Below are 19,047 nucleotides of genomic sequence, written 5' to 3' on the forward strand. Positions count from 1 at the left end.
GAAGAGCCTCATGATGGGTAAGTGCAGGCCAGCACCATGGAGTGGAATGCTTTCCACGAAGCACACACAGAGGGGACCCCATGAGCAGAGGGTCAAAAGTGGGATCATGTGGAGCAAGGCAGAGGTTTAGAATTTACCTATGAGAGCTCAGGTGCTCCATGGGTTGGACAGGAGTGTGTAGGCCCAGATATTTTACTCTACCACCTTTCTAAATTATCTAAAACCTGCGAAGGACAAAGAAACAATCCTGGAGCCTGCTGTGTTGTGTTTCTAGCACAGCTATTTATGTGAGCCAGGAAGAAAGGATCATAGGGAAGGGTTCCACTCACATGAAGCGGAACAAATCACTTTAAGACTTCTCTTCTTAAAGGGCACAAGAGTCATCAAACACCCTTTGATCTAAAATTTCAGGAAACAGAAAGGAAGAGAGAAGAGATTCTCATTTTGAAGGGAGCAAAGTGTGACATAATTGATATTGAACTTGACTACTGTGTTTAGTCAAACCATTAATTCAGGTTTTCTTTCTCTAGGTTTAGCCACCTTTGAATCATGAGTTCCTATCAGCAGAAGCAGCCATTTATCCCACCACCTCAGCCTCATGACCAGCAGGTGAAACAGCCGTGCATACCACCACAAGATACATTTGTTCCTATAACCAAGGAACCATGTTATCCCCAGGTCCCACAACCTGGCAACCCCAAGGTTCCAGAGCCAGGCTACCCCAAGGTCCCTGATCAAGGCCAAAACAAGTACCCACAGCCATACCCTTTACCAGTCACTCCAGGCCCAGACCAGCAGAAGACCAAGCAAAAGTGAATTCGCCTTCAGACCTGCCCTTGAGGAGCTGACCACTGGATGATGAGCAACTTATTCCCATCTACTTCTCTATCTTAATTGCCTGTAAACCTTCTAATCAATATGTTGTCACCCTGAGTCATAGTCTCTCTCTTATTTGCATCCTAAAATTATGGGCTATGAAGCTTTCACTTACGTACGCTGTGGAGTATCCCCTGAGCCTCTGAATTAAGCAGAGGGTCTTAGTGGCTTCAGCTGCTCAGGGTTCATGTAAAGAGGAATTCTGGATGGAAACAAATCCATGTTTCTTTCTCTGTGCCCATTAAATCACTTTTCATTCTACTCAGTCTGTGTCGTTGGCTGACTCTATTCCCTTTCTTGCTCTCGCATCATGAGTCAGGAGCTGGAGACAGCAAAGAGTTGATATAGAAATCATTTGATCCTGGCAAGGGTGTGTGGGGTTGGGCTTAGAGGCCATTTCTGGGTGGTCAATGGATATTGTGCAATGATGCCAACAACCTGGTACTTTGGACAGCCCCCAATAAAGGAGGGCTCTCCTCTTGCCCTTCACCAGGAGATGCTTCTGTTCCTTTGGTTGCTACTCCAAGCTGCTTCTGACAGTATCCTTTCCACAGTCTTCTCTTTATTCCAAAAAACATTACTCCTACATACTTGAATCTGATATTAATGTTTTTCTTCACTCATTTTCTGTTTGATATACCCCCAACACATGCAGACACAAAAACACTCAGAAAGGTGCACTCACTGTACATATTCACACTCTCACTTAATCACATACATACACACACAACTCCACCTTCATTATTTCAGACAATGTTACCTTTTGCTAGATATCCTCTGTATGCAGAGAGGCCTAAAACTGTTCCAGGAAGAGGAGACGAGGGTCCACTGTTCTCCTCTTGGAGAACTTGCAGTCTTCTCTAGATGTGATATTTACAGACATACACACACACACAAATATATACACACACAAACACACACATACACTATAGTGTCTCCCCCCAGCACCACCCACAGAAATAGATTTATCTAGTGATTTAAAACAAGGAGGTGAGTTTCAAACAGGAATTACAAAGAAGAGTACATGATCCAGGTGAAGTGAATTAATTGCCACAAGGCTGGGGGAGAGTAGTTCATTGAGGTTTAAAATATCAGGGTGAAAGACGCTTAAAGAGCATCTAGTATAGCTCCTCCATTTTTCAAATTTAAACACATAAAACTGATTTGAGGGGTAATCAGTGGTTTTCAAGTCTGTAATAACTGAATATGAGATATTAGAGAGCTGTTACCAGAGACAGGGAATTTAGCAAAAAATTTCAGATAGACTTGACTACATTGATCTCTGGGGATCAACACCCATTTCTTGACATGGTGGGTGGTCTGTATTATAAAGGGAGTGTGAGGCAGGTGACAGGCAGCATCTGTATCATGCACAATCACTCCACCTAGGTTTAGCAAGAACTCCAGAGGCATTTGGAAACCATAAGGCAGAAATTATCAGACAAGTCATTACCAGGTGATGAGTAGCTGTCAAACTGGCAAGAGAGAACGATGTCACTGGTCCAATGCACATGTTGAATTGGCTTCACATTACCACTGATTTCAATGATAGAAGAATCTAAAAATTACACAGGACCAAAACGAAAACCTATTGCCATCGAGTTGATTCTTATAGCAACTCTACAGGACAGAGTAGAACTGCCTCACAGGGTTTCCAAGGATCACCTGGTGGATTCAAACTGCTGACCCTTTGGTTAGAAGCCTAACCCTTAACCACTACACCATCAGGGTTTCCTACACAGGATCAGTCACAATTAAATAAGGTGATCCTAAGTGAGGAAGTGAATTCTAGGATACATAGCTATTATGAATGTGTGGTTGTTGTTGTTAGGTGCCATGGAGTCACTTCCAACTCATAGCTACCGTATGTATAACAGGATAAAACTCTGCCTGGTCCTGTGCCATCCTCACAAGCATTGCTATGTTTGAGCCCATTGTTGCAGCCACTGTGTCAATACATCTCATTTTGGGCCTTTTTTTCGCTGACCCTCTACCTTACCAAGCATGATGTACTTCTCCAGCTGCTGGTCCCTCCTGATAACATGTTCAAGGCATGTGAGACAACACCTCAACACCCTTGCTTACAAGGAGTACTCTAGCTGTACTTCTTCCAAGACAGATTTGTTTGTTCTTCCTGAAGTTCATTGTATGTTTAATATTCTTCACCAACATCATAATTCAAATGCATCAGTTCTTCTCTGGTCTTTCTTATTCACGTCCAGTTTTCCATGCATATGAGGTGATTGAAAATATCCTGGCTTGGGTCAGGTGGACCTTAGTCCTTAAAATGACATCTCTGCTTTTCAACAATTTAAAGAGGTCTTTTGCAACAACTTTGCCAATGCAATATGTCATTTGATTTCTTGATTTATGCTTGCATGGGCTTTGATTGTGAATCTGAGTAAAATGTAATCCTTGACAACTTCAATATTTTCTCCTTTTATCATGATGGTGCTTATTGGTTCAGTCGTGAGGAATTTTGTTTTCTTTGTGTTGAAGAGGATTTCATACCAAAGGCTGTAGCCATTGGTCTTCATCAGTAAGTGCTTCAAGCCCTCTGCACTATCAGCAAGCAAAGTTGTGTCATCTGCATATCACAGGTTGTTAGTGAGTCTTCCTCCAATCCTAATGTGGCGTTCTAGTCCATATAGTCCAGATTTTCATATTATTTGCTCAGCATATAGATCAAATAAGTATGGAGAAAGGATACAACCCTGACACACATTACCTGATTTTCAACCACACAGTATCCCCTCGTTCTATTCGAAAGACTGCTTCTTTGTCTATGTACAGGCTCCTCATGAGCACAAATAAGTGTTCGGGAATCCCCATCGTACTGATCCTTCTTTGTCTCAAACTTTCCCATTCCAATCATCAGTAATTATCAATGCATCTTGATTGCATGTTTGATCAATTTCAGACTGCAGAAGTTGGTAAAATCTTCAATTTTCTCATTTTTGGTATTAGTGGTTGGTGTGTAAATCTGAATAACAGTTATATTAGTTGGTCTTCCTTGTAGGAGTATGGGTATTATCCTATCACTGACAGAGTTGTACTTCAGGATAGGTCTTGAAATGTTCTTTTTAATGATGAATGTGATGCCATTCCTCTTTAATTTGTCATTCCCAGCATAGTAGACCACATGATTTTCTTGTTCAAAATGGCCAAGACCAGTTCATTTCATCTCACTAATGCCAAGGATATCTATCTTATGCAGTCCATTTCATTTTTGGCAACTTCCAGTTTTTCTAGATACATACTTCTATGTTTCAATCATTAATGGATGTTTATAGCTGTTTCTTCCCATTTTGAGTTGTGCCATGTCAGCAAATGAAGGTCCCAAAAGTTTACACCATCCGAGTCATTAAGGTCGACTTTTCTTTGAGGAGGCAGCAATTCCCCAGTTGTATTTTGAGTGCCTTCCAATCTGAGGGACTCATCTTCTGGCACTGTACCAGAAAAATTTCACTGCTGTTCGTAAGGTTTTTAGGGACCAAGTTTTTCCAAAGTAGACCTCCAAGTGCTTCTTCCTAGTCTGTCTTAGTCTGGAAGCTCCACTGAAACCTGTTCACCAAGGGTGATCCAGCGGGTGTTTGAAATACCATTGGCATAGCTTCCAGTGTCATGGCAAAACGCAAGCCACCACAGTAAGACAGACAGATGTGTGGTGGATTACGAACGTAAAGCAGCTTAAGCATCTTTATGCTGAAATGAATATCCATATTTAAAAAAATTTTTTTAAACTGTGATTTAGGTGACAGTTTATAGAACAAATTAGTTTCTTATTGAACAGTTAATACACAAATTGTTTTGTGACCTTGGTTACCAACCCAGCAATGTGCCAATACTCTCTCTTCCCACCCCAAATTCCATTTCCATATGTCCGGTTTTCCTGTCCCTTTCTTCTTTCTTGTCTTTGCTTTTGGGCTGGTGTGCTCATTAGTCTCGTATACATGATTAAACTATGAAGTACGTGCCTCATGTGTGTTATTGTTGAACCTATAGAACTGTCTAATCTTGGCTGAAGAGTGAACCTCAGGAATGACTTAAGTACTGAGTTAACGAATTCCTGGGGAAAATACCCTCAGGTTTCTCCAGTCTCTGTCAGACCAGTAAGTCTGTTTTTATCTTTTGTGTGTGTGTGAATTTTGAATTTTGTTCTACATTTTCAACTGCTCTGTCTGGGACCCTCTGTTGTGATCCCTGCCAGAGCAGTCTGTGGTGGTAACCAGGCACCATCTAGTTGTTCTGGGCTCAGACTGGTGGAGGTTGTGGTAGTCATGGTCCATTAGTGCTTTTAAAGTAATCTTTCCCTTGTATCTTTGGTCTTCTGCATTCTACTTTGCTCTAGCCAAGATGGGACCAGTAGATGTATCTTAGATGGCCATTTGCAGGCTTTTAAGACCTCAATCACTACTCATCACAGTTGGATGTAGAATATTTTCTTTATAGGCTAAGTTATGCCAAATGAGCTAGATGTTCCCTGAGACCACAGTCCCCAGCCCTGAGCCCAGTAACTAGGTCCCTCAGGAAGTTTGGATATGTCTATGAAGCTTCTATGACTTTGCCTTGGTCAAGTTGTTCTGCCTTCCCAAATATTGTGTACTGTCTTACCCTTCACTGTAGTTACCACTCATCTACTATTTAACTAGTGTTTTACCCTCCTTTCCCTCATAATCATCAAAGATTGTTTCTTTCTGTGTGGAAACATTTTCATGTATTTTTATAATAGTGGCCTCATACAGTATTTGTCCTTTTGTGATTGTCTTATTTCATTTAGCATAATGCCCTCCAGATTCAACTGTGTTGTTAAGTGTTTCACTGATTCATCCTTGTTCTTTGTCATTGTGTAGTATTCCACCATGTGTATGTACCATAGCTTGTTTATTCATTCATCTGTTGATGGGCACTTAGGAGACTGTTTCCATCTTTTTGCTACTGTGAATAACAATGCAATGAATATCTATTCTTGTGACAGCTCTTATATTTCTAGGATATATTTCTAGGAGTGATATTGCTGGATTGTATGGTGTTTCTATTTCTAGCTTCTTAAGGAAGCACTATGTTGTTTTCCAAAATTGTTGTACCGTTTTGCATTTCCACTAGCAGTGCATAAGAGTTCCACTCTCTCCGTTATCTTTCCAACATTTATTATTTTCTTTTTTTTTTTAGTTCATGCCAGAATTGGTGAGGTAAGATGGTATATCATTGTAGTTTTGATTTACATTCTCTAATGGCTCATGAGCATTTCCTCTTGTGTCTGTTAATCACTTTAACATCTTGCTTGGTGAAGTGTCCGTTCATATCATTTGCCTATTTTTTGATTGGATTATTTGTCTTTCTATTGTAGAGGTGTTGGATTTTCCCATAAATTTAAGAGAATAGTTCTTTATCGGATATGTCATACCCCAAAATGTTTTCCTAGTCTGTAGGTTCTCTTTTTACTCTTTTGGTAAAGTTCTTTGAAAAGCCTTAGTGTTTAATTTTTAGGAGATCCCATTTATCTAGCTTAACTTCTGGTGTTTTGTGTATTGTTAATTATGTTTTACATTCTGTTTATGTTGTATATTAGGGCCCTAGTATTGACCCTATTTTTTCTTCTATGATTTTTTTAGTTTTTGGCTTTATCATCCAGTCTTTGATCCATTATGAATTAGTTTTTGTGCATGGTGTGAGGTGTGGGTCCTGTTTTAGTTTTTTGCAAATGGATACCAGTTTTGCCAGCTCTGTCTTTTCCATATTTAATGGACTTTGGGCCTTTGTCAAAGACCACTTGGCTTTAGGTAGGTGGATATACATCTGGGTTTTTAATTCTGTTCCATTGGTCTTTTTTGTTGGAAGTATTTTTTTTTTTTAATGTGTCCGTTATTGTACAGTACCAGGCTATTTTGTCTACCAAAGCTGTATAACAGGTTCTGAGGTCAGGTAGTGCAAGGCCTCCTACTTTGTTCTTTTTCTTCAATAATGCTTTACTTATCCAGGGCCTCTTTCCTTTCCATGTAAAATTATTGATTAGTTTTCCCATCTTGTTATAGAATGCTGTTGGTATTTGAATTTGAATAGCATTGTATTTGTGGATTGCTTTGGGTAGAACTGACATATTCAGAATGTTGAGTCTACCTATCCACGAGCATGGTATGTTTTTCCATTTATGTAAGTCTCAAACCTAGTGTTGTAGTTGTTAAGGGCTATGGCTGCTAACCAAAAGGTCACAGTTTGAATCCACCAGGCACTCCTTGGAAACCCTATGGGGCAGTTCTACTCTGTCCTTTGGGTCAGTGAGTTGGAACCGACTCAATGGCAATGGGTTTGGTTTTCAGATTTGGTCTTTTGATTTCTTCAATAGTGTTTTATAGTGTTCTTTGTATAGGTCTTTTACATCGCTGATTAGATTTATTCCTAAGTATTTTATTTTTTAGGGATGATTATAAATGGTATTACTATCCTGATTTCCTTTACATAGTTCTCTTTATTGGTGTATGGATTCCAACTGGTCTTTGTATGTTTATCTTGTAACCTGCTACTCTGCCAAATCTTTCTATTAGCTCCAGTAGTTTTCTTGTGAAGTCTTTTGAGTTCTTTAAGTATACTACCATATCATCCATAAATAGAGATAGTTTTACTACTTTCTTAACAATTTGGATGCCTTTTATTTCTTTTTCTTGCCTTTTTGCTCTAGCTAGGATTCCCAGTCTGAAGGGGAATGTTTTCAGCCTCTACATTGAGAATGATGTTGGCTGTTGGTTTGTATAGGTGCCCTTTATTATGCTGAGGAATTTCCCTTTTATTGCTATCTTATTGACAGCTTTTATCAGGAATTTGTGCTGTACTTTATCAAAAGCCTTTTCTGTGTTCATATGATTCTTTTCTTTTGTTTTATTTGTGTAGTTGATTATGTTGATCAATTTTCTAATGTTGAGCGATCCTTGCATACCCAGTATGAATTCCACTTGGTCGGGTGTATTATTTTTTGTATATGACGCTGAATTCTATTGGCTAGAATTTCATTGAGAATTTTTGCATTTATATTCATGAAAGATGTCAATCTGTAATCTTTTTTCATGTTGTTTTTGCTTTGTTTTGGTATCAGGGTTATGACGGCTTAATAGAATGAATTCAGAAGTCCTTCCTTTTTCTATGTTCTGAAATAGTTTGAGTAAGACTGGTGCAGGCTCTCTCTGAATATTTGGTGGAATTCTCCAATGAAGCCATCTGGTCAGGACTTTTTTTTGGTTGAGAGTATTTTTTTTTTTTTAATTACCTTTTCATTCTCTTCTTTTGTTATGGGTCTATTCAGATTTTCTACCTCAGTTTCTGTTAGTTTACATAGGTAGCATGTTTCTAGAAATTTGACCATTTCCTCTAGGTTTTCTAATTTTTAGTGTACAATTTTTCATAGTACTCTTGTGATCCTTTTTATTTCACTTGGTTCTGTTGTAATGTCCTCCATATCATTTCTTATTTGGGCTATTTGCTTCCTCTCCTGTTTTTCTTTTGTCAGTTTAGCCATTGGTTTGTCAATTTTGTTGATCCTTTCAAAGAACCAACTTTTGTTTTTTTTTTGATATTTCTATTGTTTTTCTATTCTCTATTTCATTTCATTTTTTTTTTAAATTATTTTTGTGCTTAGGTGAAAATTTACAGATAAAGTTAATTTCTCATATAAAAATTAATACACATATTGTTATGTGACATTAGTTGCAATCCCTACAATGTGACAGCACACTCTCCCTTTCCACCCAGTGTTTCTTGTGTCTATTCAACCAGTTCTGGTCCCTTCCTGTCTTCTCATTCTGCCTCCAGGCAGGAGCTGCCCATTTGGTCTCATGTATCTGATTGAGCTAAGAAACACACTTGTCCAGAGTATTATTTTTAGTTTTGTAGTTCAATCTAAACTTTGTCTGAAGAGTGGGCTTCAGGGGTGGTTTCATTTCTTGGTTAACAGAGCTAACCATGTGGTTAATAGAGCATCTGTCTGTTTTTGTATGATTTCTAATTATTTATTTTGACATTTTGTTCTTTTATTATTTTCCTTTTTTTTTTATTGCTTTGTCTATGTTTTCCATGATTTTGTCTGCATTTTCCTAACCACTTGGAGAACCCTGAATATTGGAGTTTTGAATTCCCTAAGGTAGTTCCAGTGCCTTTTCTTCAGCTGGAAAGTCAACTGGTGGTTTATTCAGGTTGGTTACTAGAGCCATCTTGTCCTTTTTTTTTTTTTTTTATGGTTTGATGTTGTCTGCTCTCTCCTAGGCATTCAGGTATTATTTTCTTTCTTTATTTATTGTAGGTACATTTGTTTCGTCCTTCCTTTTTCTTTTGTTTGTTTATGTCTGGATGAGTGAGTCAGGTGTGCTTTGTTGCTTGATCTTCTGTGGGCGTGATAGTTCTCACCATCTTGTCCAGATGTGCAGGGCTGGCAGCTCAGCTATGGTGCAGCAGGGCAGGTCCAGTAGGAAGGGAAGGGGTGGAATTGGGTTGTTTATTTGCAGCCAGAACCAGGCTGAGGGCTAGAGTGGGGCTGCTTCAGTGCGTACGGGGGAGGGCGTCCCAAACAGGCAAGATGGGTGTGAATTTGGGGCCAGGTCTCCACAGGGCAGCAGTGGGCAACAGGAATGGTCCAGAGCTGATGGGAAGGGGTCTGGGGATCATGGCCAGGTCCTCTTAGGGCTGCATGCAGCAGAGTAGAGGAGAGAGGTAGGAAGGAGGGCAAAAGCAGAGACAAAGGGTACTAAGTGGAGGAAGGCAGTAGGGTGGGCTGGTGCTCTGGTTTCCAGCAGTCAAGTTGCCATGATGGGGTGGTTATAGTCACTTTCACCAGAGGAGTGGGGCTGTAGGAGTCCATTCCTGCAGTTACCAATGAGAGAGCCTGGGCTTCTTCTTGAATTGCAGCCAGGAAATGTGATCTTACTTAATCCTTGGTGTGTCCACACCATACCTCTATCTCCTGTTGGGAATTCTGTGCCTTTCTGTGTATGGAGTTGTTGGCTATATTCCAAGATGGCAACACTGAGTCATGCCATTTGGTCAGGAATCTCCACTCTGTATTTTCTATTCTTTCCCATTTCCTGTTAGCTTCTTCTTCTCCTCAGTGATTTCCAGTCTAATATTTTATCTCTTCATTTAAGGTTCAGGGTTCTAAGATTGATGTCTGCATCTCTTTGACTTGGTTTTAGGTCTTTGTTTCGGTGGGATGCCTTAGTGCTCTGACTAGTCCTGCATCTTGGCTCCGCTTCCAGCTCACATTTAACATCTCTGTGAATATGCATGAATATTTCCTAAAAAAAAAATTACTAGAGTGGAATTTGTTGCTCAACAGTCAGGCATGTGTTCAAAGCTCTTGATTCTTCTCTGCCAAACTCCATTATAAGATGTTTTATCAATGTAAAGTAGTTTAAAGATCTTTTAGAAATTCATTGATAGAAGAACTACATGGTGCCTGGCTACAACCGATGACTGCCCTGACAGGGAACAAAACAGAGAACACCTGAGGGAGCAGAAGAGCAGTGGGATGCAGACCTCAAATTCTTATAAAAAGACCAGACTTAATGGTCCGACTGAGCCTGGAAGGGCCCCAGAAGTCATGGCCCCCAGACCTTCTGTTGACCCAGGACAGGAACCATTCCCAAAGCCAACTCTTCAGACATGAATTGGACTGGCAATGGTTGAAGAGGGATGCTGGTAAGGAGTGAGCTTCTTGGATCAGGTGGACACATGAGACTATGTTGGCTTCTCCTGCCTGGAGGGGAGATGAGAGGGTAGAGGGGGTTAGAAGCTGGTGAATTAAACATGAAAAGAGATCATGGAGGGAGGGAGTGGGCTGCCTCATTAGGGACAGAGTAACTGGGAGTATGTAGCAAGGTGTATATAAGTTCTTGTGTGAGAGACTGACTTGATTTGTAAACATTTACTTAAAGCACAATAAAAATTATTAAAAAAAAATTCACTGGTGTCTTGCACTTTTACCCAGGCATGATTTGTAGCCTCATACATGAGTCATTTTGAAAATATTGGTTCACTGAGTTATGCAGGTCTTACAGTGTGGACAAATTTCATTATTCAATATAAAATTCACATTCATTAATATCATCACCAATCTTATCTGAAAATTCATTAAGTTATTGGAAGCTGTCAAGCTCACAGTGGCAGATACGAGTCTTCTAAAAGTCTAAATTTTGTTTAGAATCTCAAACTTTGTCATTGGCCATATATACTTCATTAGGTTTCGATTTCTGCATGACAAATTATCACAAACATAATGGCATAAAACACACATTATCTTGCAATTTCTCTGGGTAAGGAATCTGGACATGGCTGAATACTCTGCTCAGAGTCTCACAAGGCTGTAGTCAAGGTGTTGCCTAGGACGTGTTCTCAACTAGAGACTCCACTGGGCAAGAGTCCACTTCCATGATCATTCAGGTTGTTGGCAATATTTATTTTCTTGTGATTCTATGACTGAGCGTCCCAGCTTTATTGACAGTTGGCTAGAGGTCACCCTCAAATCTGAGAAACCATCTACAATCCCTAGAGGCAGCACACAGTTTCTTGCCAAGTTGGCTTCTACAGTATGGCCTCTTCATGAAGCTTCCAAGAAGAGCCTCTAGCTCGTCTGCTAATTCAGTCATATACATAATGTAATTAGGGGAGTGATATCTTATTTGCATTTTCTATTGGTTAGAAGCAAGTCACAGGTCTTGCATACATTCAAGGAGAGAGAATTACACAAAGACATGAATACCAGGAGAAGGGGATCATAGGCCACAGACTTTGGTCTGTGTGCCACAAATATGTCAGTTGTTTTTCTTGAAGTGACAGGCTCACTTTGTTCATTGAGTAAATTTTTCCCAAATACCCAATTCCATGTAATCATAGTTGCCTCAGTCATCTAGTGCTGCTATAACAGAAATATCACAAGTAGATGGCTTCAACGAACAGAAGTTTATTCTTTCACAGTCTAGAAGGCTAGATGTCCAGGCTCAGGGTGTCAGCTCCAGGGGAAGACTTTCTTTCTCTGCTGGCTCTGGAGGAAGGTCCTTGTCATCAATCTTCCCCTGGAGTAGGAGCTTTTCTGCGCAGGAACGCTGGGTTCAAAGGAGGTGCTCTGCTCCGGTACTGCTTTCTTGGTGGTATGAGATCCCTATGTCTCTCTGCTTGCTTCTTTCTTTTATATCTCAAAAGAGATTGGCTTAAGACACAATCCAATCTTGTAGATTGAGTCCTGACTTATTAACATAACTGCCACTATTCTCATATCCTTAACATCATAGAAGTAGGATTTACAACACAAAGGAAAATCACATCAGATGACAAAATGGTGTACAATCACACAATATTGGGAATCATGGCCTAGCCAAGTTGACAGATATTCTTTGGGGACACAATTCAATCCATGACAATAGTTTCTCTGTCAGTTATTCTTTCAAGTAAAAATTATGTTTCATGAAAGAAGCAGATATTTCAGTTTAAAATTCATTTACACAAATGCTTTTCCTCCAAGCAACCTTTGTACTTGGGAATGCAGCAGAAGTGTCTCGTACATACTTTCCATTTTGTCATGTTGAGTATTTAAAAAGGCAAGTACTCAAAGGTGGATAAATTTTTAAAACTTTTACTCCCTAATCAAAGACATTGTTAAATACAACTGTCATTATTTTAACCACAAGTCTGTGGTGGTGAAGAATAAATAATACCTAAAAAAAAAAAATTTTTTTTTTTCTAATAAAGTTTGGTGTCACTGCCTCTGTTCTTGCTAAAGTGCCAATATTTTAGCCTCCTTCCCCCATGTATTTCAAAAAGGCAAAAAATCTTATGATGATGTAGCCAGTCACTGATGCCCATGGCCAGCAAAACAGCAAGACTCAAATTTGCAGAGTGCATAAGAGGCAGGGGCTTATCCACTGAAAATTGTGCCTATGGCAATTAGTTTTAAAGGGCTGGCAGTGAAAACTGTGCTGGCCAACAGAAACTGCTCTTTAGTGTTCCCTCATGAAATGGCACCCAGAGCATGCATCCTACCTGCCATACCTTAGTTACACCTCTGAATTGAGGTGCCCAGTACCATCCACCCAGAGGCTCCAAGCAAGGCTCAGCTCATCTGAGCTTCCTGCCACCAGAGAAAGGGGTCAGTGTGAAAATCCAAGGTGCATGGGGAGGTGGTACTCACCTTCAGAAGCCACACAATTTATTCTCTCTGCCTCTGGGGCCAAATTCATCAGCACACCCAGCACTGCTGAGAAGACACCAACTTCTCATAAGAGCAGAAAGAGCCTTAACATTCTCTTTAACCAAGAAAACAGGAATAACAAGGTAGGGGTAAAAGTAGAAGTTCTAGAGACTGATGCCAAAGAGGCTTTCCTTGGGGAGAAGGAAGAGCCAGTTAGTGCAGGGCAAGAGAGGACCTACCTAGGGAAGGAAAAAAGGCAATAAAAAAAAGGAATTTGTTCTAGAATCAAGCACCATAATCAAGGAACAACAGTGGAGTGACCTTGGTTCAGAGCTGAGGTTCAGGATTTCTATGGCCTCAGAGATAACTCGGGCATAATGGAGGACAGAGGAACAAGAAGCAGGTTCCACAGGAGCTAAGAATTCCAGATGAAGCATCAGGGTCTCACCAGAGCTCCCTCTGTCTGGAGCCCCGAGGGGTGCTTTTGGTAAGGAAAGGGACTTGGACCCAACCATAGAGGAGAACTCAAGTGATTCTGTTGTCCTAGAATTGAGGGTGGCACTGGCACCAACCCAGAGGGAGGTGGCTTGTCAAATGCAAGCAAGGAGAGATGGAGATGGATGGGGTAGGCTGCAGAAGCATCTTTTCCTTATCAAACCATGACTGTACTCTCAATTCATACCACAAAGCCTATCACAGGATACAGCATCATTTCTAAGCAACCATTTACTTAAGGTTCTCAGTTTCTGGCCCGCCCTCTAAGATAACCCTTTTTTTTTTTTTTTTGTCTTTTTCCTTCCTGCCTTTGTTCCATCCTTCATTCTTTCATTTATTTCTTCTGTCCTTCCTTGCTTTCTTCCTTCCTTCCTTTCATACATGAACCTACAGAAATATAAGGTAAAATAGTAATCGCCCATTGACTGAACACCTATTTTAACCAGATAGTTTGTAAGAATAAAATGTGACTACTGGCTTTGAGGACTGGTGAAGGAGGTGATGGTAGTACCTGTGCCTGAGCCTGGGTTCATGGGAGGTGACAGAGCCATAGAGCTGTGGGGAGGGAGGTGCCAATCTACATGCCCAAGTTTGAAGGATGGCTTGGGTTTCCCAAGGGCCACACCTAGTAACATATTGTCTATTGGAGACATCCTGGGTTGGTGACCTCAGTGTCATCTTATGACAAGCAAAGGAAGCTGCTGGTATAAAACGTAGGTTATCCCAGTTCTCTTGTTACTGTGTCACACCCAGAGAAGAAAGGAACCATGAAAGGCAGGGTCCTTAGAAATGTGCCACCACATCGGACAGACCCAGTGAATCCTGAATGTTCATCCCAGTAACTTCTACCACCCTGATTAACATGACAGCTTAAAGTTTCCTCTGGAGTGAAGGCAGCTCAGCTAAATAGCAGGCATTTTAGCCTTTTCTTTCCCCTCTCACAACTGGATCTACTAAGAGATGTACAATCAGATGATTCACTTATTGACATCATCCTTCATGAGCTCCCAGAAGAACCAGAAATGCCAGTTGTTTACCTCCATAGCCTCTTCAAATATTCAGCAGCACCACATGGCAAAAAAGGGCTAAAGATTAGGGTCCTGGTCAAGAGACATGGTGGTGTCTGGTCTCTGTAACCCTAGGACTTCCTCTCGATTTAGCCTGTTACCCCCAAGAAACCTGCTGCGCACAGCAGCCCCAACACATGGTATGGAAAGTATGGACAGGCTCAAGTGACATCATTGTCAGATACCAAGTACCAAATGATGTTAAGCTCCAGATTTTCATCACAAAAGCTGGAATGAAGATACAGTGGTCCTCAAAATCTCACTCCCTTAAGGCAGGGTGCATTTGCTACATAAAAAGCCAGCTGGACAGAGACTCCACATCAGACCTGAGACACAACACAGCTTGTTCTTCTCAGTGTACCAGGTGAGTCTCCTTTCTGGGAACTTAATATTAGCCCAACAATATTTTATATTGATTGGAATTTCTTTAACATTTTGAGTATTTTTATTTTATATGCAGTTGCAGTTTGTGCATAGTAAACTTTACAAGTTTCACATCTGCTGTTATAGCTGTGCAACTTGGGATCAGTATAGGTTAGTGATTTTTGTAAGAATTTTTATTGTGTTAGCAAAATAATATGGACTAGCGACCATGTTCAGGAAAATTTTAGTGACATTTTTATTCTACCTCTTATCTTTATGGAGGATTTGCAATATCAAAGAACTGCACTAGTCAATCTGGAGGTGCAAAAGATGTTTTTTCTTTACTCTATGAACCTATGATCCACCAGGGAATATAAAACATAGGCATAATGTGTGAACATATAAGATACAAAGTGATTACTAGGTAATGTGCTGTGGCAATTTGAGGAAGGAGATTTAACACCTGGTCAAGTGTGCCTGGGAGGAGAATGATGATGGGCGAGTAAGTGCAGACCAGCACCATGGAGTGGAATGCTTCCACAAAGCACACACAGAGGGAACTCTGTGAGCAGATGGTCAAAAGTGGGATCATGTGGAACAAGGCAGTGGTTTAGAGTTTACCTACGAGAGCTCAGGCACTCACTGGCTTGGACATGCGTGGGTAGGCTCAGACTTTTTACTTTATCACCTTTGCAAATTATCTAAAACCTGAGAAGGACAAAGAAACAATCCTGGAGCCTGCTGTGTTGTGTTTCTAGCATGGGTTTTTAGATAAGCCAGGAAGGAAGGACCATAAGGAAGGGCTACACTCACATGGAGAACAAATCACTTTAGGATTTCTCCTCTTAAAGAGTGCAAGAATCATCAAAGTACCCTTTGATCTAAAATTTAAGGAAACAGGAAGAGAGGAAAGGCTCTCACTTTGAAGGGAGTAAAATGAGATATATTTGATATTGAACTCGACTTCTGTGTTTAGTCAATCCATTGATTCGTCTTTTCTTTCTATAGGTTCAGCCACCTTTGAATCATGAGTTCCCATCAGCAGAAGCAGCCATTCACCCCACCACCTCAGCCTCATGACCAGCAGGTGAAACAGCCCTGCCTGTCTCCACAAGATACATTTGTTCCCATAACCAAGGAACCATATCATCCCCAGGTCCCACAACCTGGCAACACCAAGGTTCCAGAGCCAGGCTACCTCAAGGTCCCTGATCAAGGCCAAAACAAGTACCCACAGCCATGCCCTTCACCAGTCACTCCAGGCCCACACCAGCAGAAGACCAAGCAGAAGTGAAGTGGCCTGCCCTTGAGGAGCTGACCACTGGTTGATGAGCAACTTATTCCCATCTACCTCTCTGTCTTAATTGCCTGTAAACCTTGTAATCAATATGTTGTCACCCTGAGTCACAGTCTGTCTCTTGTGTGCATCCTAAAATTATAGACTCTGAAGCTTTCCCTTACATATGCTTTGGAGTGTCCCCTGAGCTTCTGAATTAAGCAGAGGGTCTTGGTGGTTTTGCTGCTCTTCAGCTGCTCAGGGTTCATGTGAAGAGGAATTCTGGATGGAAACAAATTCATGTTTCTTTCTCTGTGCCCATTAAATCAATTTTCATTCTCCTCAGCCTGTGTTTTTGGCTGACTCTATTCCCTTTCTTGCTCTCCCATCATGAGTCAGGAGCTGTAGACAGCAAAGAGTTGATAAAGAAGTCATTTGATCCTGGCAAGGGGGCATGGGGCTGGGCTTAGAGGCCATTTCTGGGTTGTCAATGGATATTGTGCAATGATATCAACAATATGGTACTTTGGACAGCCCCAGATAGAGGAAGGCTCTCCTCTTGCCCTTCACTGGGTCATGCCTCAGTTCCTTTGATTTCTACTCCAAGCAGCTTCTTAATACCCTTTCCACAGTCTTCTCTTTATTCTAAAAACATTACTCCTGCATACTTGAATCTGATATTACGTTGTTCTTCACTCATTTTTTCTTTGATCATCCCCAACACATGTAGACACAAAAACACTCAGAAAGGCTCACACACTGTACATATTCACACTCTCAGGTAATCACATACACACAAACTCCACCTTCATTATCTCAGGCAATGTTACCTTTTGCTGGATATCCACCATATGAGGACAGGCTTAAAACTGTTCTAGGAAGAGGAGAGGAGGGTCTACAGTGTTCCTCTTGGAGAGTTTGCAGTCTTCTCTTAAAAACAGAACAACAAAAACAAAAAAACCCATTTACCACAGAGTCAATTCTGACTTACAGCGACGCTATAGAACTGGCCCATAGGGTTTCCAGGGAGCTGCTGGTGGATTTGAACTGCCAGCCTTTTGGCTAGAAGCCTTAGCTCTTAACTACTGTGCCACCAGGGCTTCTCTGGGAGCTGTGATATTCACATACCCATACCAACACACACACACACACACACACACACTCACACTATAGTGACTCCCCCAGCAAAATCCACAGAAACAGATTTATCCAGTGATTTTTAAAAAAGGAGGTGAGTTTTGCACAGGGATTGCAAAGAGGTGTGCATGATCCAGTGAAGTGAATTAATAATCACAAGGTTGGCGGAGAGTAGTTCACTGAGCTGTAAAATCTCAGGGTGAAAGACACTTAAAGAGCATCTAGTAGAGCTCCTGATTTTTCAAATTTCAAACATAAAACTGATTTAAAGGGCAATCAGAGGTTTTCAGGTTCATAATGGCTGAATTTGAGATGTTAGAGAGCTGTTACCAGAGACAGAGAATTCTGCAGAAAATTTTGGAGGGGCTATATTGGTTTCTGGGTATCAAATCGCATTTCTTGACAGGGTAGGTGGTCTGCATTATGTGAGGCAGGTGACAGGCAGCATCCGTGTTATGCGCAACCCCTCCACCTAAGTTTGGCAAGAACTCCAGAGATATCTGGAAACCATAAGACAGAAATTGTCAAACAAGTCGTTACCAGGTGATGAGTAGTTGTCAAACTAGCAGGAGAGAATGATGTCACTGGTCCAATGCACAGGTTGAGGTGGCTTCACATTATAGCTTATTTTAATGATAGAAGAATCTAAAAATTACACAGGACCAGTCACAATTAAAAAGCTGATCCTACATGAGGAAATGGATTCTAGGATACACAGATGTTATGAATGTGTCATTGTTGTTAGGTGCCACAAAGTCTGTTCTGACTCATAGTGACCTTATGTACAACAGAAGGAAGCATCGTGGTTCTGTGTCATCCTCACAATTGTTGCTATGTTCAAGCCCATTGTTGCAGCAACAGTGTCAGTACATCTCATTGAGGGTCTTCATCTTTTTCGCTGACCCTCTACCTTACCAACCATGATGTCCTTCTCCAGGGACTGGTCCCTCCTGATAGCATGTCCAAAGTATGTGAGACAATGTCTCGACATCCTTGCCTCTACATACTTCTTCCATGATAGATTTGTTTTTCTGGCAGTCCATGGTATATTCAATATTCTTCACTAACTCCATGATTCAAAGACATCAATTATTCTCTGATCTTCTTTCTTCATTGTCCAGCTTTGCATGCATACAAGGCGATTGGAAATATCATGGCTTTTGTCAGGTGGACCTTAGTCCTCAAAGTGACATCTTTGCTTTTAAACACTTTAAAGGGGCCTTTTGCAGCAAATTTGCCAATGCAATACATCATTTGATTTATTGACTTCTACTTCTGTGAGCACTGATTGTGAATCCAAGTAAAATGAAATTCTTGGCAGCTTCAATATTTTCTCCGTTTATCATGATGTTGCTTAATGGTCCAATTGTGAGGATTTTTGTTTTCTTTATGATGAGATGGAAGCCATACTGAAGGCTGTAGCCTTCATTCTTCATCAGTAAATGCTTCAACTCCTCTTCATACTCAGCAAGCAAAATTGTATCACCTGTATATTGCAGGTTGTTAATGAGTCTTCCTCCAATCCTGATGTGGCATTCTACTTCATATAGCCCAGGTTATTGGACTATTTGCTCAGCATACAGATTGAATAAGTATGGCAAAAGGATACAAAACTGACGCACACATTACCTGGATTTAAACCACGCAGTATCCCCTTGTTCTCTTTG

At 40.8% G+C, this 19,047-nt stretch overlaps 1 protein-coding gene across 1 annotated transcript; it reads left to right on the plus strand.

The window, feature by feature from the left end:
- The first annotated feature begins 549 nt into the window (after positions 1–549).
- Positions 550–16,261, plus strand: LOC111751940 (small proline-rich protein 3-like). The gene is made up of 2 exons (XM_064279986.1): positions 550–812; positions 15,991–16,261. The coding sequence occupies exons 1-2, from the start codon at positions 550–552 to the stop codon at positions 16,259–16,261; spliced, it is 534 nt and encodes a 177-aa protein (XP_064136056.1).
- The last annotated feature ends 2,786 nt before the right edge of the window (positions 16,262–19,047 follow it).

This window comes from Loxodonta africana, chromosome 3 (genome assembly GCF_030014295.1).
Source record: "Loxodonta africana isolate mLoxAfr1 chromosome 3, mLoxAfr1.hap2, whole genome shotgun sequence".
In the NCBI taxonomy this organism is placed as follows: domain Eukaryota; kingdom Metazoa; phylum Chordata; class Mammalia; order Proboscidea; family Elephantidae; genus Loxodonta; species Loxodonta africana.

What these genes read in the sequence shown, in the direction of transcription:
- LOC111751940 (XM_064279986.1), top strand. Translation starts at nt 550, where the DNA reads ATGAGTTCCTATCAGCAGAAGCAGCCATTTATCCCACCACCTCAGCCT. An exon ending in CAGCAGAAGACCAAGCAAAA is followed by an intron (nt 813 to 15,990) that starts GTGAATTCGCCT and finishes CAGCCACCTTTG; the next exon opens with AATCATGAGTTCCCATCAGC.